The sequence below is a fragment of the Typha latifolia genome, chromosome 1 (assembly GCF_019914945.1).
Source record: "Typha latifolia isolate L0001 chromosome 1, TyphaL0001v2, whole genome shotgun sequence".
NCBI classification, from domain to species: Eukaryota; Viridiplantae; Streptophyta; class Magnoliopsida; order Poales; family Typhaceae; genus Typha; species Typha latifolia.
The window spans coordinates 828149-847456 of NC_133086.1; the positions used below are offsets into that span (position 1 = coordinate 828149).

General features: G+C 40.8%; 6 protein-coding genes across 7 annotated transcripts; 4 read left to right on the forward strand and 2 right to left on the reverse strand.

Moving 5' to 3' along the window:
• Positions 1–1021: 1021 nt before the first annotated feature.
• Positions 1022–3990, forward strand: LOC140780688 (uncharacterized). Its single transcript, XM_073126396.1, has 3 exons — positions 1022–1505; positions 1593–1934; positions 3341–3990. Exons 1-3 carry the CDS (start codon positions 1302–1304, stop codon positions 3854–3856), a joined length of 1062 nt encoding a protein of 353 aa, XP_072982497.1. The 5' UTR covers positions 1022–1301; the 3' UTR covers positions 3857–3990.
• A 2470-nt stretch (positions 3991–6460) lies between these two features.
• On the forward strand, positions 6461–9113 carry LOC140792757 (uncharacterized). 2 transcript variants are annotated; one of them, XM_073143942.1, is made up of 4 exons: positions 6461–6583; positions 6672–6842; positions 7391–7771; positions 8025–9113. In XM_073143942.1, exons 2-4 carry the CDS (start codon positions 6674–6676, stop codon positions 8735–8737), a joined length of 1263 nt encoding a protein of 420 aa, XP_073000043.1. In that variant the 5' UTR covers positions 6461–6583; positions 6672–6673; the 3' UTR covers positions 8738–9113. The 2 variants fall into 2 exon arrangements, with proteins under 2 accessions (XP_073000043.1, XP_073000050.1); XM_073143949.1 differs by lacking the exon at positions 6461–6583 and having other exon boundaries at positions 6710–6842; positions 7399–7771.
• A 119-nt stretch (positions 9114–9232) lies between these two features.
• Positions 9233–12036, forward strand: LOC140792780 (histone-lysine N-methyltransferase ATXR4). Its single transcript, XM_073143970.1, has 8 exons — positions 9233–9709; positions 9798–9905; positions 10257–10312; positions 10527–10653; positions 10760–10829; positions 10944–11123; positions 11280–11351; positions 11462–12036. The coding sequence occupies exons 1-8, from the start codon at positions 9434–9436 to the stop codon at positions 11578–11580; spliced, it is 1008 nt and encodes a 335-aa protein (XP_073000071.1). The 5' UTR covers positions 9233–9433; the 3' UTR covers positions 11581–12036.
• Positions 12037–12167: 131 nt separating this feature from the next.
• LOC140792756 (fatty acyl-CoA reductase 2, chloroplastic-like) lies at positions 12168–15969 on the forward strand. The gene is made up of 9 exons (XM_073143926.1): positions 12168–13465; positions 13582–13685; positions 13781–13980; positions 14071–14171; positions 14267–14474; positions 14607–14768; positions 14886–14967; positions 15065–15465; positions 15553–15969. Exons 1-9 carry the CDS (start codon positions 13123–13125, stop codon positions 15737–15739), a joined length of 1788 nt encoding a protein of 595 aa, XP_073000027.1. The 5' UTR covers positions 12168–13122; the 3' UTR covers positions 15740–15969.
• Positions 15905–17447, reverse strand: LOC140792770 (protein WHAT'S THIS FACTOR 9, mitochondrial). The gene has a single exon (XM_073143959.1). It carries the CDS (start codon positions 17237–17239, stop codon positions 16049–16051), a length of 1191 nt encoding a protein of 396 aa, XP_073000060.1. The 5' UTR covers positions 17240–17447; the 3' UTR covers positions 15905–16048.
• Positions 17448–17708: 261 nt separating this feature from the next.
• Positions 17709–18795, reverse strand: LOC140801556 (agamous-like MADS-box protein AGL61). Its single transcript, XM_073156717.1, has one exon. The coding sequence runs from the start codon at positions 18550–18552 to the stop codon at positions 17863–17865; it is 690 nt and encodes a 229-aa protein (XP_073012818.1). The 5' UTR covers positions 18553–18795; the 3' UTR covers positions 17709–17862.
• Between the last annotated feature and the right edge of the window lie 513 nt (positions 18796–19308).

Here is a 19308-nt window from a genome sequence, read left to right on the forward strand (position 1 = left end):
CATCTTTGCAGGAAGGTGAGTGATTCATAAATCGTTTTGATGCTGGTCGTGCTACTTGATCAAACTTATCGGCACCTTACATATTTCATTCATTTATGTGAGCAGCATGCTGGCAACCGCAGACACTAGCGGTGGTACAAACCCAAGTGCAGGCACTACTACATACATTAATATGACTACTGGATCATCCATCAGTGAGGATTTGGGCTCAATGAGCCCTTTAAATGTCTCGTTACAAGTAATTAGGATCACTTATCTACTTTCAGTGGTACTGCATTTGTGTTTTAACATGTAAAACAAACCAGAAAAATTATTGCTTATGAGAAATGAAGTAGAATTGCGCAGAAAAAATGAATATATATATATATCTCAGCGCAGTTCATAAAGTGAGTAAATTTCTGACAGGATGAGCCCTTTTTGTTGATATAAAGAGACTCACTATTATCATCTCAATATTTTTCAAGACACTTCTTGTATTCAGATAAGTTCCCTGAGATTGGTCATTTGTCAAACACCACAACATTAGTATCTGTTAGAAAAAAAACTGCTAGGCTTTCTCTATTGCAGTTACTTTCATATATGCCATTCTATTGTTAGGTTAGTTGCTGATCTGTAAGCTTACCAGAAACCTAGACAGTACTAGTCCAAATCATTATGTCCATGGACCCAATGCTAATATTCCTAGGTAGAACAACTACATCATCATGGATGTTGCAGGATTGCTGTTTGGTTGCATTTATCGGACGATTGGGGCTGCATCATGCTCGTATGTACAATGGGCTTAACGATTTTAATTGTAAAGATCTTATAAGTACAAAAATGAAAGTCTTAATATTTATACATCTCTTCCATCTTCCCTTCATTCAAAAGCATTCCTTGACATCCTCCTAATTTTACCAAACAAACTCTAAGACAACTATGGAAGTACCACTCCACAATTTACCAAGATTTAGACCCCTCTCCTAACCCCAAATTGCCTTTGCCTGCCTTAAAAGCACACCCTTCCACTCCTACCCAAATTGGGCCCCCAACCCACCCTTTGATATCAAATGCTCACAGGGTAGGATTAGTCAGTCACTCACCATGATGGTCTCAATCATCATAAATTTATTACCTTTTTCTCTCCATCCCTTCCATTTAACCAAAAGCCTGGAGAGAGGAAGCCAGCACAGAGATATATTCTTTGGAAAGGAAAGAAGGATAGAAGGAAAGAAAGAAACTAATCACCACAACATCATCATATTCTTATAACAAACTCTCTGTTCCTAGAGAGAGAGAGAGAGAGAGAGAGAGAGAGAGAGATGGCTCCTCTTGCTCCTCTAATGGAGGAGCCCATGAGTGAAGAGGGCACCAAGAGTCAATACAAGAGAAACCACTCTATCCGCAACTGGGTCAAAAGCCATTTGCCTCTCCTCTTCTCCAAGAAGTCGGATCTCAGGATTCTCCTCAGCGTCATCGGCTGCCCGCTTTCCCCTGTTCCGGTCTCCTCGAAACAGCCTAAAGACGTAATCTTTGCACGAAAGCATGAGCTAAGTTTTAGTTTTTTTTTTTCTTTATTTAACGGTCCTCAAGTTTGATTTTTAATGCCGCAGGTATCTTCCTCAGCGCAGTACATCATCCAACAATTCCGGGCGACCACCGGCTGCGCCAAGATCGAAGGGAGTGCAAAAAGCATGTACGCGTCTGGGCGAGTCAGGTTGTTCATGTCGCAAGAGCCTGGGAGGAGCTCATCGACGGCGACGGGAGGAAAGCAACACCACTTGGGCTGCTTCGTGCTGTGGCAATTGGTCCCGGATATGTGGCTCATGGAGCTCGCTGTCTCCGGCCACCAGATCGTCGCCGGCAGCGATGGCCGGGTCGCGTGGCGTCGCACGCCGTGGCTTGGTCCGCACGCGGCCCGCGGTGGCGTCCGGCCGCTCCGTCGAGCGCTTCAGGCAAGTGGGCACCGCATGAATATATTACTCATAATCAGTGGCATAGACATTTTATCATTATTTTGTCCTTTTACTTATGCAGAGGTTGCATAGTGACATGATACTAGGCTGCAGTGCAGTACAGTCTGCATTACATCTCTATATAAAATAAAGCCATCTACTTCTTTCCTTTCCTTTGTTTGTATTGCCTTTCTTGCTGGCTTTGTGGTGCCAAGGTGGGATCTTTCAAACCGGCTTTTGAGTAAAAGCATAAAGGTTTGTGGGCATGTGTACTGACATTCTACTTTGTTTCACCGAGTATACAAAGATCAAGAGATGAATTATATATTGCGTAGCATCTTTGGGAGGTGGTGATGTTTGTGTACCACTAGGTTTGTAGCCATCTTGGGATTTGTCTAATTGGGTTAGGACAGTGCTTTAAAGTCACACATAGTTGTGGTCATTATTCCCTGTCTAATTGACTTGCTTAGGGAATCTTTTTCTGTCCACGCGGTACAGTGTATAAGATAGTTCTAATGCATTTAAATAAACAAGATACTAACATGGGTATCTCAGTGTATTTCTTGTCTGTCCTAGTGTGGTACAATGCGTTCCACTATACGAATTTGGAATTTAGGTGTACTGGCTTTCTACTGCCTGTTAAAAGTACGTTTCCAGATAGTAACCAAGTTATTTTTATTTTGGTTTTAGGATGTATTGACATGAAGAGTTGGTTTTTATTGTCCTATCCATTTGTTGTCTTGTTGCAGGAGGTAAAATAAGCCATTGATGATGTTAAAATTTTTTTCACTTCCAAGTTCCAACTCATTTTCATACCTTGTCTCTTTTTTTTTTCTTTTTTTTGGGGGGTAATTTCTCAAAGGAAGGCAAATATCCTCAGTTACTGGATATTGCTGCAGATGATAATGGTAGCTACTTAGTTAGCTAAAATTTAATTGTTTCAGTCACATTGAGGCCATTATTTCCAGTTCACTCTCGGAAGGCATCTTTTCCACTAAAGAATTGAATTATAGTTGAAATTATCAAATAATTTTATGCATCCCAATGATTATGGGTATCTGAGTGTATATATATGCACTTTGTGCTACAATATATTATTCCTTTCTTACTAATCTGCTGTTACCTGATCTCAGACCAACTAATCAAAGATAATTTTCTAGCCAATGATCAAGGTCTAAGGGGCCGTGTTATTTCTTTTATTATGTTAAGATAACATGTTGTCTTCTCCATTTGTTTTCTTTGTGGTAATACCTATAAAAGTAGTAAAAATTCTTGGTTAAAAAGAAAAAAGAGAAGTAGAATGTTTCGGTCTGTAATTTTCTTACATATCCTTTTCCAGTAAATGATGCACAAGATTCTTCTCATAAGTTAGAATAACTTGTTTTACGATCTTGGTTGTTTATTAGGGATTAGATCCAGTGACCATGGCAGCAGTATTTTCCCCTGCACAGCATGTGGGAGAGAAGTACATCGGCGATGAAGAGTGCTTTGTGTTGAAGCTAGACGTCGACCCGTCAATATTATCAAGTTGGAGTGACAGTACTGCAGAAATCATCAAGCATGGAATGGTAGGTTACTTTAGCCAACGGAGCGGCTTGCTGGTTTACCTGGAGGACTCACAGTTGACTCGGATTCAATCCCCAGGAGCCCAAGCTATGTTCTGGGAGACCACCATATCATCATCCATCGAGAATTACCGGCCAGTGGATGGTGTGATGATCTCACATTCGGGGCGGTCTATGGTCAGCTCAATAAGATTCGGAGTTGGGCAGAAGGCCAACAGAGTACTGACACAAATGGAGGAGATGTGGACCATTGATGATGTGGTATACAATGTGCCAGGCCTCTCCTCTGACTACTTCATACCTCCTGCTGAGGTGCAGAGGAGTAGGTTCTATGACATTGCATTCAATCAGCCATAGCCAAGCAAAATCTGAATATGGTGGTGTTTTCTTCTTCCTGTTAAACCAAGTTGGCTTGTAGTTTTGACATCAGCACATATGTACATATATTCAGTTATATGCAATAAAGCTAGAATCTCTATCTAAGCAATCAATCTTGGGTGCCTCTCTTGTTTTTTTTTTTTTTCCTTTCAAAAGTTTCTCTTTCTTACATCAAAAGGTATTATAGTCTTCAGATTTGCATTGCATTTGATATTTGTTCCTGCACATGTGTACCGATAGCTACATCTAAGCAAATTTGGATGTTTCTACCTCTTCTTCCTGCAAAAGTGCTCATCCACACACCAAAAGGTACTGCTACTGCCTTCAGATGCAGCAGACTACTAATAGTTGTCTGATTGATTTGGACAGCATGCAGTTGGATGCATATTCTTTTCTTATTATGCATGCTTAAAATCAAGAAGAATATGGTTAGGTTGTAGTGGCATTGCCTTTGTGGGAGAGTGCTATACTGTTATGCATTGCATATCTGCATGAGCTTTTAGATTCACTCCACTGCTATCTCCTACCTCCTCCTCCTCTCCACCACATGGGGGTGGATTGCAGTAGGAGTGAGCACCCACTGCTTCAGGAGTGGACCACAGTAGTGTTGTTGGGTTGCTGCCATGGATCTTTTTGAGTATTGACTATAGATTTCAAGCAGCTACAAGCTCACATGGTGGGTCCTCTGCCTTTGAACAGCATAGCTCCTGTCTTCTCTCTGTCATTAAAGATTAGATAGGTAAAACATAGACAGGTCCTTGTGCATCTTTTTGAGTCAACCATTCCACGTGCTATGTGCATTAATTCTCTCTAAAAAGAAGCACATGTACTGAAACTGAAATGAATGAAACCTCTGAATTTTTCTCTGTAGTAAGTTGCGATGTTGTTGCAGGGATTTCTAATTTTTGTTTTCTTCTTTTTCCATGGATACATACATTGTGAGGAGCTTCGCAACATCGTCGTAGTCGTCGTTGTCGTCGTCGTCGTCGTCGTCGTCTGTTGCATATAAACTGCAGATAGAAATGCCTGAAAAATAAATTAATGCACTGCAATTGCCAGTTCATGTAAGTTTATGTCTACATATACAAGCACTTAAGTGGTCCTTAATAAGAGATGAAAACTATAACTATGATGCAACTAGAGTGCAATAACAACTCTGTAACAAACAAGAATCTTCAGATAGTTTGATTCAATCCAAAGCAACACCATGTGGATTGTATAGTTACCTAACTTGAATACAACCAATCACCAGCTTTACTCCCTTTCTGCAACAATCCATGGCAAAATTATTAAACATAAACGTTTCCAAAGAATAAAATTTCAACATATCTGATCTCTTCCATTAAAATCCAGAAGACATTACTCAATTGGGACTCGCAATATCTTTGTTTCTAGGAGTTAAGGAAGAATGTGCTCTGCCCAATTTGACAGGGACAAGTCAATTCATTTGGCTCCTTGTATATTTCTCTGAATTAAATGAGAATTAATGAGCCTATGGGATCTCTTTCATTTCAGGCAGCCAATATTGGTCCTTGCCCCCACTTAATGCAACCAACTAATTTCCATCTAATGTTAGTGTCGGCAGGATAAATATTTGTTCTTGGAATAGTAGCTGAGATGCAAAATTTTGGCAAAAAGATTAATTTGGTATCTTCAATAACTGAGTAAATAGAAAATGTTAAATAACTAATTTTTCGTAAAGCTCTTCTTCATCATGATTGCTACCAAACAAATTAGATCAACAACAAATGGAATGTGCATTGGAAGGTTTTACATAATGGAGGAGTCAAGATGCCAACAAAAATAAATTAAAAAATTTGCAACATTCTAGGTGTAATTAGCACTTTAGATTTTATTAGAAAATTTATAGTTTACACATTGCATTTTTGATATTTACCAACCCAAATTACTCTTATCTAAGTTACATTGCTCAAGCTAAGGAAAAAAGATGTTGGAGGAGAAGCACTTTACTTTCAGCCTAATCTAATTTGCTCCATTTTGATTCTGTCTAAGTTAAAAAAAAAATGTAGTCCTATTACGCTATAAAATTAAAAAGAAAGAAAGAGAGAGAAAGAGAGATTTTTAACGAAAAATCAAGTACAATACATTATAATGATCAATAGTAGTGCTATCAACTGATGCCGCGGATTCAAAGTGTTTGCCTCTCTAAACCGCAAAATTAGTACGTGATAATGTTAGAGCTTGCATCTATAACTCAATCTACAATAGAAACTTAATCAACCATTCACAACATCATTTTCAATGTAAATTGAATTGGAAGCCAATAATGAAGGAAAGATATACTTGGTTGGAAGTAAGACAAGCGGTCACACAATTCCGGCTAGCTTATTTAATTAAGTCGTTGTTGTTGAAACTTGAAAGAGATTAAGCCTCCTTTTTCTCGATTTGGATTTATTACGCTTTTGATGTTTTAATAAAATTAGCAACCATCAAGAATTGGGCTTTTGCCAATCAAAACCCGGCCCACTTCCGGCCCATCCCGTTAGCATGTGGGGTCGGATTCGGTGGAGTTGGATCCGATCCGTTCGACTAAATCCGTAACCCGTCTCGCCTTCGCCGCCCAAACGGAGCCCTAAAAAAAAAATCTCTCCTCGACTCCATTCTTGGGCCTCTCGTTACTCCATTCCTCGAACTCAATTCTCGCACTTCGCCCCTCCCAAGCATTTATATTCTTCTCCCATCTAGGTAGCGAATTTTTTTTCTTGTTCTCGTTTCTTATTGAGTGTTTTGTTAGAATTTTTTCATAATTATTACCTTTTCCGTAATATCGCAGAAATGGGGGTTGTCTTCGTTAATCATGTCATACCTTCGATTTATTGTAACTCCCCTGCAAGATGGTTTTCGATGTCCAAAGTATATCGACATGTTCCATCGATTGGAAGGACGGTCAAGAAAAGTAATCGTTCGCGAGGAATTCCGTCGTCGAAGAACTCTTCATTCCAAGGTATTTACAAATTACCGCAAATTTTGCTTTTGATACATATTTGTATAACTGTGATATTTTGTTACACTTCTATGAACCATGGCATTGGAAATTATCTGATTTTGTTTATGAATTTAGGAATAACTGGAATATCGAGGTTAGATGAACTAAGGATTTAATCTTGTAAAAAAGGTGTATAATAATCTGATCTGTTCTACGCCATTCTTGTTCTTTTTCAGAGAATTGAATGATAGTGATAGCATAAACAATCTGAATGCTACAATTTTATTAGTTGGCAAATAACAGTAAATACTAGGATTCAGGATTTAGTTGGCAAATTGTCGCTTAATTTTGGTGTACACTCCTATTTATATATATATAGAATAATCTCGTTTAAGCACAAAAAAAAAATATTCTTCTTGTCTTATCACACCATTGCATATACTGAGCTTAACTGTTATTCAGTGGCAGCTCTGTTTGGTAATGCATTTAGAGTGTTTAATGGAGAACTCCTTTTTTTTTTCTTGTTCGAATAGTATCAGTACCAAACTTTGATGCAATGGCTTCAGATTTCCAGGTTTTCCTAGAGCCTTCACGTCTTCTGCCGGCATCTGAACCAAATACATATGCAAGATATGTTCCTGAGAAGACAGTTTCGTCCTTGAAATTAGATACGGCAGACTCGTTTTATATTATAGAGCTATGCACAAGTAGAGACTTCGGTTCTTGTTTGCGAGACATAAATGCTGCAATCTTGCTTTGCCTGATAGATGTTAATGGTGACTCCTTATTACAAAGGATACCTGCAATTTCCTTGGGTTGCCGTGGGCAGGAGAAAGAGACGGATTTTCTTGAAACAGTCCACTTCCAGAGAGGTGCAGTCGATTTTGTCACCTTTAAAGGATCCAAGTTAGGGAAAATTGAGGCACTTTGGGTTGGCCTTGAATCAGGTAAGTCTTGCAGATAGTTCTGGTATTTGAATGATTATATGCATCATGTGCACTATGTAGTTGGACTTGAATCATAGCTGTCGTGCAAAATTGCGAACAGAACCATTTGCTTATATATGCTAAATTTATCTATGCAGGAACTATGTCTATATGATATTAGAATGATGTTAAAATTTATTGTAGCATGAATGCTTTCATTGTGATTCAATTACTTAACTGTGAGTATACGTCTTTTTTTCACCTTTAAGGTCAGGTTCCTGGAGGTTAGATGGTGTCCAGTTGACAGTGATTGATGGACCATCAACTATGTCTAGATCTGTTGAGGAAGTAAAAGAAGCACTCTTTGATTGCATGCAATACAAATTCGAGCCAAATAATGTACTCCTTGGAGAAGGAGGAATATCTGTAGCTGAGCTAAGTCCAGTACTTGCAATAGAACTCCCTGCGAATAGTGTTTCTTCTCTGTCAGATATGCGGGATTCTTCATCGACATTGCTGTTGAGCAAGAAAGTGTCTAAAGAGGATGGCATGAGGGAATATGCCGATCTCAAGTTGTCGTTGCTTCTATATGACCTACTTCTTATTTCTACTGGTTCCGCTGCCTTAATTTTATCTTCTAGTGAGAAAGCTGCCTACTCGTTCTTAATTGGTGGATTTGGTGGATTCCTTTATCTGTTGTTGCTACAGAGGTCAGTTGATGGTTTATCAGTTGAAAAATTGCCCTCTGAGGATGGTGAGATGGAGAAAAATGCACAAGCCTACGGAGGACTTGAAAGGCCATGGTTAGTCTTGGCACTGGTATTGGCTGCAAGTGTTGTTGCTGTGAAGTATGGGTTGGGAGGTGCAACTGTTTCATTGACACCTACTGAACTCTTTATTGGGGTTGCAGGCTTTCTCTCCAGTAAGATTGCAGTTGTCCTGGCAGCATTCAAACCCATAAAAAGGAGTCCGAAGACAACAAATTGATGCTAAACTTTTCAGTTTCATTTGAGTCTATGTATTGCTGCGTATTGGTATATGCTTCAGATTATACAAAAGGAAGATGCCACGAAACGGTTTACTGCATTTGACTTTTGTTAGATGGTTGCAAATATTTCTAAAGTGGATCCATATTCAGACAAAATTTGGAAGGTTAGAAGAGATTGACAAACCCTTTTTTCTCATTCAACAGAGGCCTCTTGAATTAGCAGTTTCCTCTGATGTAACTTGTATTAACTCAGTTGCTGCACCTTGAACTGAAGCCAATTTACATGTAATTCAACTTATACCATACTGTATATAGTCATTCTGTAACTGTTGTATCCATTATACGTAGATACATGTATATATCTTTTTATTTATAGTGATTATTTTTCGGTACTTGGATTATGTAGCTTATGCAAGACAGTTGAATGGTCCTACTAATGCTAAGAGATCTTGAATCTCTCTCTGCGAAAAAGATCGGCCTCCAGGTGATATCTTCACCGAATTTATTATATGTAGCTCTGCAAAAGTCGGCGTTTTTATATAGCTGAAGACATTACTCGTAAGTGGTAGTCGGCGATTATGGTGCGTTGGACGCGCTAATCTAACACCAAAGTCGGCAAGTATGACTCGTATAGGACAAACTATAACCTAAACCGGAATTACCTTTTGCATCTCCGAATCCTGAACTGCGACCCCATGCTCTCCGGCGCCGCCGCCACATTGCGCCACCGTGCGCCGTCACATCTCCTCCACCTTCGATGCCAAATGCTATGTTCTCCTCCTTCCTCCTCCCTCTTCACCGCTACCTCGCCCGCCGACTTGCCCACGAGACCCGGTCCTCCTCCTATCCGAGTCGCTCTCACTGAGTCAGCCGGAAGGGGCGTGTTCGCGACTCGCGGAATCGGTTCCGGCGAGCTCATCCACTCCGCGAAGCCTCTCGTTACTCACCCCTCCGCTTCTCATCTCCTCAAGGTAGTTCTTCTTATCACCTCATTTTTTACTTCTTTAAAAATTTTCTTGTCAAAGAAACAAAATTCTAATTCTGTGTCGATCGAATTAGGTGTGCTATTATTGTTTGAGGAAGATGGGAAAGGAATCTTCTTTAGTGAGCGATGAGTCTCCCAGTTCTTACTGTTTCTGTTGCGAGGGTTGCAGAGAGCAATCCAAGGTTTAATCTCGAGTCTACTTTATATACTTCTTTTGATGACTACTTGTTTGACATAATCACCCGTTGTTTTAACTCAAGTCATCAAGTCCGACTTTTGTATATAATTTCATGCAGTGATTCCTTCAATAAAAATATAGTTAGTGGATCTTAAATTGTGTGAAAGTGAAGCATGTTGGGAAAATTTATATTTTGTTCGTTTTATATGTTCAATGAAATTAGATTTTCTCTGGCTGCATGTCTTGGAAGAGTGATGTGAGTGGAATGATCTTTTCGGGCAAGTAATGCTAAGCTCTTATGCTCTTTCTTCCTTGGAGGAGCTAAAATTGACTTATTTCTAACTATTGTGTTCAGGTTTTCAGTGAGGTTGAGAAGAGAGCAGATTGGTCCTCGTATGATGAGCACTGTAGGTATGCTAGCACTGAGTATATGGCATTTTCTTATTAATGTGGTTCTGTTTTCACTTCTGTAAGCAGCATTTTGCGGTTCCTGGTTTCCTGATTTTTATCAGTCTTTGCTGATATCTTAGTGCCAAACAGCAGTTAAAAGGCAAAAGTCCACAGATAAATTTTGTAATTAAATTTGTCTGGATTAAAAGTGCTCTTACTTTTCTCCCTCTTGAAGATTACGTGGACTGAAGTACCCATTCATGGTAAAGCGACTAGCTTGTATGGTAATATCAGGAGCTGTCTCTGCTGACTGTCTTGACATACTCCAACCGGCCAATTTACCTCAGGGGACACTTGCAGAGGTGAGGATGCTTTCATGTTGTACTTGTAATGCATGTCATATTGCAAGTCCCTTGACTTTATGCATTGTTGTCTAATTTTCTCAGCTTTGATTATCTAAACTTTTAGATGGAGGAGGAGTTCAAATTGTTGAAATACACTTTTGAGAAGGCACAGTTTCAGGATGAACTGATAGCGTGTATCCTTGATAGTTGATTATGGCAAATAAAACTAAACTTAATTATGAAGTCTATTTTAGCAAGTGGCTGCTTATTTTGCCACTACTTGAGACGGCTTTCTTTTACTGGACTAGTTCTCACCGAACAGTGGTACATCAGTGTCCTGGCAAGAATACGTGTCAATGCATTTCGCATTGAATTAGTTGGAGGCTTATATGAGGATCTTCTTACATCGGCAGCTGCCTTAGTTGCTACTGATGTTTCTGTTGGAAACGCTGTTTATATGATGCCATCTTTCTACAACCATGATTGCGGTACACTCTCATTACTTTATGCTCCATTAATTTTGAATCTTATCTTTCACTTTTGAAATCTTTTGGTATGATTTTAGACTTTGGTAATAAAGAAATGTGAATGACATTATTATAAAGAGAAGATCTAATGAAAGATGCAACTCCTTTCTCTGTCAGATCCAAATATACATATAGTTTGGGTAGATAATGCTGATGCAAAACTGAAGGCCCTTTGTGATATCAAAGAAGGTATATTATCATTATGTCTTAAAAAAACAGTCAAGTTAGCCTTTTTCTTTGTGATAGCATGGCATCATTTTGTTTTCTTTCAGAAGTTCCCTAAATTTCATATGATATAGGTGAAGAGCTTCGCATTTGCTATATTGATGCTAGCATGGATCAGGAGGCTCGACAGAAGATTCTTGCTGAAGGGTTTGGTTTCCAGTGTTGTTGTCTTCGGTGCTTAGAAGGAGATTAAGAAGCTTGTGCTGAAGGGTTTGGTTTGATATCCAGTTACTCAATGGAGATGTTACAGATCAATGAACCATAATTAGTTTAAAGTCAGTCACATCTGCAAGTTTACAAATTCTTGAAGGTCGCCAAGTTTGCTGGCACAGGAAGATCCTTGCGAAGCATCCATCCCTAGAATATGATATTCTGAATATTTCCCCTTTTCTTTCAAAGGGCATGAATCTTGGAAGCAAGCAAGCAGAGACCAAAAAGCTGTGCACCATATCTGAGTTGAAGATTTCCTCCATCTCTGCTCTTATCATCTATCTGAATTCACTGACTACCTTGAGTTAAAGCATATAAATACTTTTCAATAGATCTTGTAACATTCAAGCTCATATACAACTGTCAGACAGATGATGTTAGTGACGATACATTGTTTCTTGAAAAAAAAATCATAAATTAGCTGATTGATGACACAAAATATTTGCCTTGTTTGAACCTTTTGGAAGATGTTCCTTTTTGAGAATTTTCTTTTCATGCTATGAATTGAACTTCGATTACTTGCAGAAAACTTTCATTCCTTGTCCTACTTAGCATTAGACAACTCTTCATTGCAGTGTAGTATATATGAAAAATAGAGACTTATAACCTGTGAATCATGGTCCACTCGGTCCGGCCTACATTTTGCCAACGAGTAACAATAATCCATATTCAAAATTTATCTTTGTTGAATATATAAATAAACATAATTAATTCTGCATCATACTTCTTCCTTGCAGTCTTATACATCGATGCGTCTTTGCATCAAATTGACATGTAGAAGACAATGAATTACATATTTCGACATCAATGCAATTTTTTTTTTTGTTGGCTTTAGATATCTTTTTTCTATCTTTTGTTCCTTCCTTCTACTTTTCCTTTGATTGCTTACACTCCTTTTTTGTGCCTAAAAACACTTATTCTAACATCTGCAGGATTGTAGGAAAAAGGATAAGCAAAAAATGCTTGTGCTGCTTATGTATTTCTCTGACATTTCACCTTTTTTGTGTATGAAAATTCAAATTTTGTATGACAAGAAAAGTGAAGGTTCCAGTTCTAACTTGTATTAGAAAGGAAGCATGAGAATGATATTAATTTGTATAATCTTTTGAGGGGATCACCACCTTTACATTTCTTGGTTAGTTACATTTAGTATGCAAAGCCAAGAGTCTCTCTCAAACCCTCAATCTGTCCTACCTAAATAACCTCCTCAGTTTATTCCTTTTAAAATTACTCAAAAAGCTATGAACCGCGCCTCTTGGCCAAAACCAGAGGGAGGATAAAGGGGGTGGCAAAAAGATGGCCTCCTCCAACCCAACATCTCACCAACTTTGCTCCCCTCCACTATAAACTCCTCCTAACCTTTCTTTTCTTTCCACACTCTCTAACACTGCATTGTTTGTTGACTTGCTTCCCTGTTCCAAGTTATAGGAAGTTGTTAGCTAGAGTTTTCTCTCACCTAATATTTCTCCTTATTGTAGGCATCAGTTTGCTTCTCCTTCCACCTCCAAATTTTGTTTTGCATATCATGGCAAGTTCATGTCTGAATTCATCTTGTGTGGTACCTGAGAATCTGCTTAGCTTCTTGTCGGAGAAGCGAGATCAAAGCCGCCATAGGAGTGTCATCTCATTTTCACAGAAAAAGAAGAGTATTAAGATTGCCTGTTGCTGTGTCAATGGAAATGTGAGCAGGCTATCAGATAGGTTGACTCTGACTATGGAAGAGGATCATAGAGTTCTCCCTTCAGATAAGAAGATTCACAAGGACTCGGAGATGATGGATTCGGATCAGAAAGAAGGGATTGGGATCGTTAGATTCCTTAGGGGGAAGCACTTTCTCATAACGGGTGCAACTGGCTTCCTTGCCAAAGGTTATAACTAGATCCATTCCAGTTTCATAACTTCTAAAATATTAGAGTAAATGTGAGACTCAATTTTTCTCTTCTCCTTTTGGTTTTTTGTTTTTTTTTCGATCTTGAATCTGTAGTTCTTATTGAGAAGATCTTGAGGACTACTCCTGATGTTGGTAAGATATATGTTGTAATCAAGGCTAATGACAAGGAGGCTGCACTGAAGAGATTAAACAGTGAAGTATGAGTTCTAAACTTCTATAGATGCTACGCATTTCCTGCTATGGATGGCTAAGTTATGAGATGGATAATTCATTTCTTTCCTTCTTCATTCAGATAGTAAATACAGAACTCTTCAGGTGCTTACAAGAGATCCATGGAAAAAACTACCAGGCTTTCATATTAAGGAAGCTCATTCCTGTGGTGGGGGATGTCACAGAAGCCAACATTGGCATCGACGCTGAGTTAGCTGAAGAAATTTCCGAAGAAGTAGATGTTATCATAAACTCAGCAGCAAACACCACTTTTGATGAGAGGTTCCCTATACTGTTCTTGTCCTTCAGGGATTATTTGCTTTGATTTATGTGTTAATTCATGTCACAGTATTAGAAATGCAAAATTTGTAGGTATGATGTGGCACTGGACATAAACACCATAGGACCATGCAGATTAATGAGTTTTGCAAAGAGGTGTGCTAGACTAAAGCTCTTCTTACAAGTATCAACAGGTCCAAATTCATAGCTCTAGATGCAAAACCAATTGCTTATATTGCATTCTTTCTTCCCCAGTAACTTCAAATTCTCTAACATGTTTCTTCAACAGCATATGTGAATGGGCAGAGGCAAGGTAGGATTCTCGAGAAGCCCTTCTGCATAGGGGACACCATATCAGGGGAGACAAGTTCCTCAAAATCCTCAGGAAAATTCACACAGATGTTGGATATTGAAGCTGAAATCAAGTTGGCTTTTGGTTCTCGTAGAACTTCTGATGTTTCATTGATTCAAGAGATGAAAGATTTGGGTCTAGAGAGGTAGTTTAATAAAAAGAAAAAAAATCTACCAACATTTTTTTTTTATTCAATTTCAGCAGTGTGAATATATGCATGCACATATCCTTGCATACATTTACAAACTTCATAGGTAATAATTACAAATGCTTATAGGGCCAAAAATTATGGGTGGCAAGATACGTATGTGTTTACCAAGGCCATGGGGGAAATGGTGGTAAACTGCATGCGAGGTGATATACCAGTGATCACAATCAGGCCTAGTGTTATTGAGAGCACTTGCAATGATCCCTTCCCTGGTTGGATGGAAGGAAACAGGTGATTGCCATTACTTTTCTTGTGTATGTTTTTGTTAACATTCTTCTCTGAAGCATACATATATATACCATGTAAGAACAAGTAACAATGTGCCGATCTTTTTCTCCTCAACCTTAGGATGATGGATCCTATTGTTCTATACTATGGTAAAGGTCAACTGACTGGATTTCTCGCTGACACCAATGGAGTTCTTGATGTCGTGAGTGCATCACTCTTTTCTCCTTCCTTTCTAGTTCAGTCAAAACAGCATGATCCCTTCGCTGGCACAGCGATAACACACATGATTGTTGGTTCAGGTGCCTGCAGACATGGTAGTGAATGCAACCTTGGCAGCGATGGCGAAGCACGGGGCTCGTGGGGAGCCGGGGATGCATGTTTACCATGTTGCCTCATCTACTGTAAACCCACTAGTATTCAAAGATTTGGCTGGGCTTCTCTTTGAACACTTCAGTAGCTCTCCTTGTGTAGACTCCAGAGGGAGGCCAGTTGTTGTCCCTGAGATGAAGCTCTTCGACGACATGAATGAATTCTCAGCCCACATATCCATGGGTGCTGTACAGAAGAGTGGAATAGCAGCAGCTGCTGGTGTTTCACAAGAGAAGCTATCTCAAAGATTAAAGAGCATATACATGAAGGCTGTGGAGCAAGCCAAGTATTTGGCCAGCATCTATGAGCCTTACACATTTTATGGTGGAAGGTAAGATTAATGATCTGATGGCAAAATTTACCTATGATTTGCTTGCTTACTCTGACAAGAGAAAATTATGCACACAAAAAATGGCAGGTTTGACAACACAAACACTCAGAATCTGATGGATGAGATGTCTGAAGAAGAGAGGAGGAGCTTCCATTTTGATGTCAGGAATATTGATTGGAAGGACTACATCTCTAATGTGCACATTCCTGGATTAAGAAAGCATGTCATGAAGGGAAGAGGCATGCCTACAAATGCCCAGCTTTTGAGTACCTAAAAATTGTGAAGATTTGTGTATCTATAGATGGGTGTTATAAGTAATAACAATGTGAATTTAGCCCATAGGCTTGTGGAAAGAATGCAGGAATCCATGGGTAAATGTTCCCAACTCCAAATTGTTCAGATTAGATTGGGCAATTACCAATTGATGAATGAGAGAGCCTTTAATAAGTACTATTTTTTTTTTTTTTTTGCATTTCCCTTTCATTTGTATTTGAAGTTCCAAACTTAAATGCTCAAAGTTTGACATACTATTTCCTTCATAATTTATCACTGTGATCTCTTGCTAGTAATCAAACAAACATTTCTAGTCCTCCTCCTCATCATCCTCTTCTTCACTTTCCTCTTCACCTTCTGAAATATCCAGCTCATAGGACTCAACATCATCGTCATCATCACCATGGATAGCATCTTCTTCTTCTTCCTCATCGAGAACTAATTTGGTCAACCCCTTCCCCCTATAGATCAACCCAGTCCTCATCACGTAGTGCACCTTCTCCCTCAAGCTCGCAACCGGATGCGGCTCCACGAGTTTCCCCCTCTCGTACCCCTCCCTGAGCACCACCGTCGTCGTCTTGCACTTCAAGGAAAGGTAGAACACCCCGGGATACCTCGTGAACACCCTCGTGAACTTGTGCGGCAGCGCGAGCTCCTCCCTTAGGGCTCGGATGTAGTTCCTCTTCGTCTTCTTGTGCACGGTGAGGCTCAGCAGCTCGTGGAGGACCCCGACGACGCGCTTCTCCATGAGGTCGCTCTCCGGGTCGATCCCGGAGGGGTCGTCGTAGGGGGAGATGTAAGGGAGGCGATGGAATTCTTCCATCCACGCCTTGACCTTGTTCATGGAGCCATAGCCGCGGGGGAAGCGCATGGGGAAGGCGAGCGGGGCGGCGGAGGAGGACGGCGGCTTCTTGAGATCGCGGTAGGAGATGGAGTTGTCATCGGAGAGACGCTTTCGCTGGAGAGCGGAGATGACGAGATGGTCGGGTTGGGAGGCGAGTGAGACAACCGGAGCTCCGTCGGAGTTCCGACGGGAGAGGAGGAAGAGATCGGGATGCGAGGCGGGGAACGCGCGCGCGAAGTCGGGGGGCAAGCCGAGATCAAAGCGGAGAGGGTAGATGGCGGTTAAAGGTAAAGATTTCGACTTAGAGAGCATGAGGAGGCGAGCGAGGTTGAGGTGCGATGAGGAGGAGGCGGCGGCGGAGGAGAGGCGAGAGAGGAGGAGGGAAGCGGGGGAGGAGAGGGAGAAGGAAGGGAGGGTGGGGAAGCGAGGGTGAGGGCATTCTTGGAAGAGGGTTGGGTAGCGGCGGAGGAAGCGGAGGACGGGGACGGTGAGGCCGAGGGTTTTCTGGAGAGGGGAGAGGGAGCGGGCCGGGACGAGGCCGGTGGGACAGCGGGAGATGGTCTCTAAGAGGAGGCAGCACGCCTTGACGTCGGTGTCGCGGTCGATGATGTGGTCGAGTCCGCGGTTCTTTACCCACTTTAGCCGGACCTTCTTCATGCTTACTTTGGGTTGTTAGCTGCCGACCAGATGTTTGTTAGATTGCCTCTGTTACTCTCTTCCAGCAAAGGATGCAGATGTTATGAAGAGTTGTTCAGGTTCAGAAAGTACAGTGGGAGTATGAGGATTTCATAGCCCATTGGGTGCAGCAGTTTAAGCTTCGGGGTTTAGGATCTTATTAAGTGCTATTTTAGCCCGAACCGTTTCATCATAACACCTGGGTTCTTATCGTAAATTACCTTGATTTCTACTACAAGTATTTCCAACATTGAAATATAATCGCATGAGCTAAAAATAGTAAAAAACCCTTAATCTTACTAAAACTATAGATCGTATAATTGATTCAGAAAATATTCTGGGATAATCCCTGAATTAATGGAATCATCTAAATAAATTTTAATCTCCGGGAATAACAGTTGGATTAATTAATTATTTCTGACTCCCACTAACACTAATCTAAGTTTAACACTTGGATCAATTAATTAACCATTAGCATAATCCCCTAATAATTATTACTAAGTACATAATCCTATCAAACCATCACAAAAATAAAACAACTAAATGTGCATCGCTTATTCTCAACCAAACCATGATCTAAGTAAACTAAACTAGTACTGTTTTATTCAAAAGAACCCACGGGCATGGGCATAACCAAATCCAGCAGCTGCAGGAGGAGGAGCTCCACTATCAAATCCCATGGACATGTTAAACTCGTGATTGGCCTGCGCCGCCGCCGCCGCCGCCTCCATGAGCAACATATTGGCCCTCGTTGACACGTCGACCCTCATCCTCTCGAGCGCCTCCATGAACCTCTCCAGATCCGGCAGCCCCATCTCCTCCACGTTGGTCTCCCACATGCACGCGAACCCCACCCTCCTCGCCCTCACCGCCTCCTCTAGCATATCCTTCTTTTTCTTCCCCGCCTCCAGTATTGCCGCCAGCTCGGTCCACTGCCGGTTTAGCTCGTATACGACGGCGGCGTGCAGCATAGGGGATGGCGATGCCGCGTAGTAGTTGTCACTGTTTGCGTAGTTTAACACACCCTCGTGGCGGCGGCCGGTGAGGAAGCGGTCGACGACGGAGGAGACGGAGGGGTGGCCGAAGGAGAAGGGCTTCCCGGCGGGGGAGAACACGACGATGCCGATCTCAGCGCCGCAGAGGATGGAAAGCTCGTTCGCCTTCTTGAAGAGCCCAACGCGACGCTTTGAGAAGCAGACCTGGCGAGCTTCCTCGCTCGCGATGCGCTTGATCTCGATCTTTTGCCGGCCCTTGCTTGGCTTCTTCTTCCTCACCGCACTCCCATCCATCACCATCCTCTACCGCACTCCTAAAGCTTTTAGTCCGGAGAGAGGATTGCGAGTTGGGTAATTGGTGCAATATATACAGATGAAAAGGAGGAAGAGAGGGTTTAAATTCCTACAAAGGAAGGTGGCGAAGAGAATTAAGGACAGTGATTTAGGAATCAATCAGCATGATTTAGAAAATTTTGGTGATTGATTGCTGACGAGGAGTTGTTGACAAAGATGGAAGGCAATCAATGGATCAAACTACGTGAATTGCTGGGGATCTAATGTTGTGCTACTGCTCTCTCTCTGGTTCTGATAGAAACTCGGATGGAGATTGAGCGGCGAACTCGAGTCGAGCCAGAGCCCAGAGCTTCGAGCTCAATTCAAATGAGTACAAATAGGTTAAAATTAACTCACGAGGAGGTCCGCAAGAAGCTATAGAAATCTAAACCGTTGATGCTCACTTATAATTATATTTCCTCTTCAAATACTCTTTGGAATCGTGTCCTGATAGATGAGTGAGACGTAGACGGCCGCCATAATAAAGGAGAGACTTCCGCAGGTGGATTCGAGTCATGCAGTTGTCGTGCTGTCTTAATCCAAATTATTTTGCAAAAGACTATAACAATTAGATTTTAAGATATGTTGTTTGAAATGATTGCTCACCTTCTAACCATCATTGAAGTAACTTAAGAGAAAGGAATGGATGGCAAAATATTAGTAGAAAAGAAATTAATACAATTAGGGCGAGAGTTATCATAACAATTTTCAACTAACTTTAAC

Excerpts from the sequence above, each read along its gene's own strand:
- LOC140780688 (XM_073126396.1), top strand. The coding sequence starts at position 1,302 with ATGGCTCCTCTTGCTCCTCTAATGGAGGAGCCCATGAGTGAAGAGGGC. Across the intron at positions 1,506-1,592 it reads CCTCGAAACAGCCTAAAGAC|GTATCTTCCTCAGCGCAGTA; the intron begins GTAATCTTTGCA and ends TTAATGCCGCAG. Across the intron at positions 1,935-3,340 it reads CGCTCCGTCGAGCGCTTCAG|GGATTAGATCCAGTGACCAT; the intron begins GCAAGTGGGCAC and ends GTTGTTTATTAG.
- LOC140792757 (XM_073143942.1), top strand. The coding sequence starts at position 6,674 with ATGGGGGTTGTCTTCGTTAATCATGTCATACCTTCGATTTATTGTAAC. Across the intron at positions 6,843-7,390 it reads GAAGAACTCTTCATTCCAAG|ATTTCCAGGTTTTCCTAGAG; the intron begins GTATTTACAAAT and ends CAATGGCTTCAG. Across the intron at positions 7,772-8,024 it reads TTGGGTTGGCCTTGAATCAG|GTTCCTGGAGGTTAGATGGT; the intron begins GTAAGTCTTGCA and ends CTTTAAGGTCAG.
- LOC140792780 (XM_073143970.1), top strand. The coding sequence starts at position 9,434 with ATGCTCTCCGGCGCCGCCGCCACATTGCGCCACCGTGCGCCGTCACAT. Across the intron at positions 10,830-10,943 it reads TCAGGATGAACTGATAGCGT|TTCTCACCGAACAGTGGTAC; the intron begins GTATCCTTGATA and ends TTACTGGACTAG. Across the intron at positions 11,124-11,279 it reads TTTCTACAACCATGATTGCG|ATCCAAATATACATATAGTT; the intron begins GTACACTCTCAT and ends TTTCTCTGTCAG.
- LOC140792756 (XM_073143926.1), top strand. The coding sequence starts at position 13,123 with ATGGCAAGTTCATGTCTGAATTCATCTTGTGTGGTACCTGAGAATCTG. Across the intron at positions 13,466-13,581 it reads AACTGGCTTCCTTGCCAAAG|TTCTTATTGAGAAGATCTTG; the intron begins GTTATAACTAGA and ends TTGAATCTGTAG. Across the intron at positions 14,172-14,266 it reads CTTCTTACAAGTATCAACAG|CATATGTGAATGGGCAGAGG; the intron begins GTCCAAATTCAT and ends TTTCTTCAACAG.
- LOC140792770 (XM_073143959.1), bottom strand. The coding sequence starts at position 17,239 with ATGAAGAAGGTCCGGCTAAAGTGGGTAAAGAACCGCGGACTCGACCAC.
- LOC140801556 (XM_073156717.1), bottom strand. The coding sequence starts at position 18,552 with ATGGTGATGGATGGGAGTGCGGTGAGGAAGAAGAAGCCAAGCAAGGGC.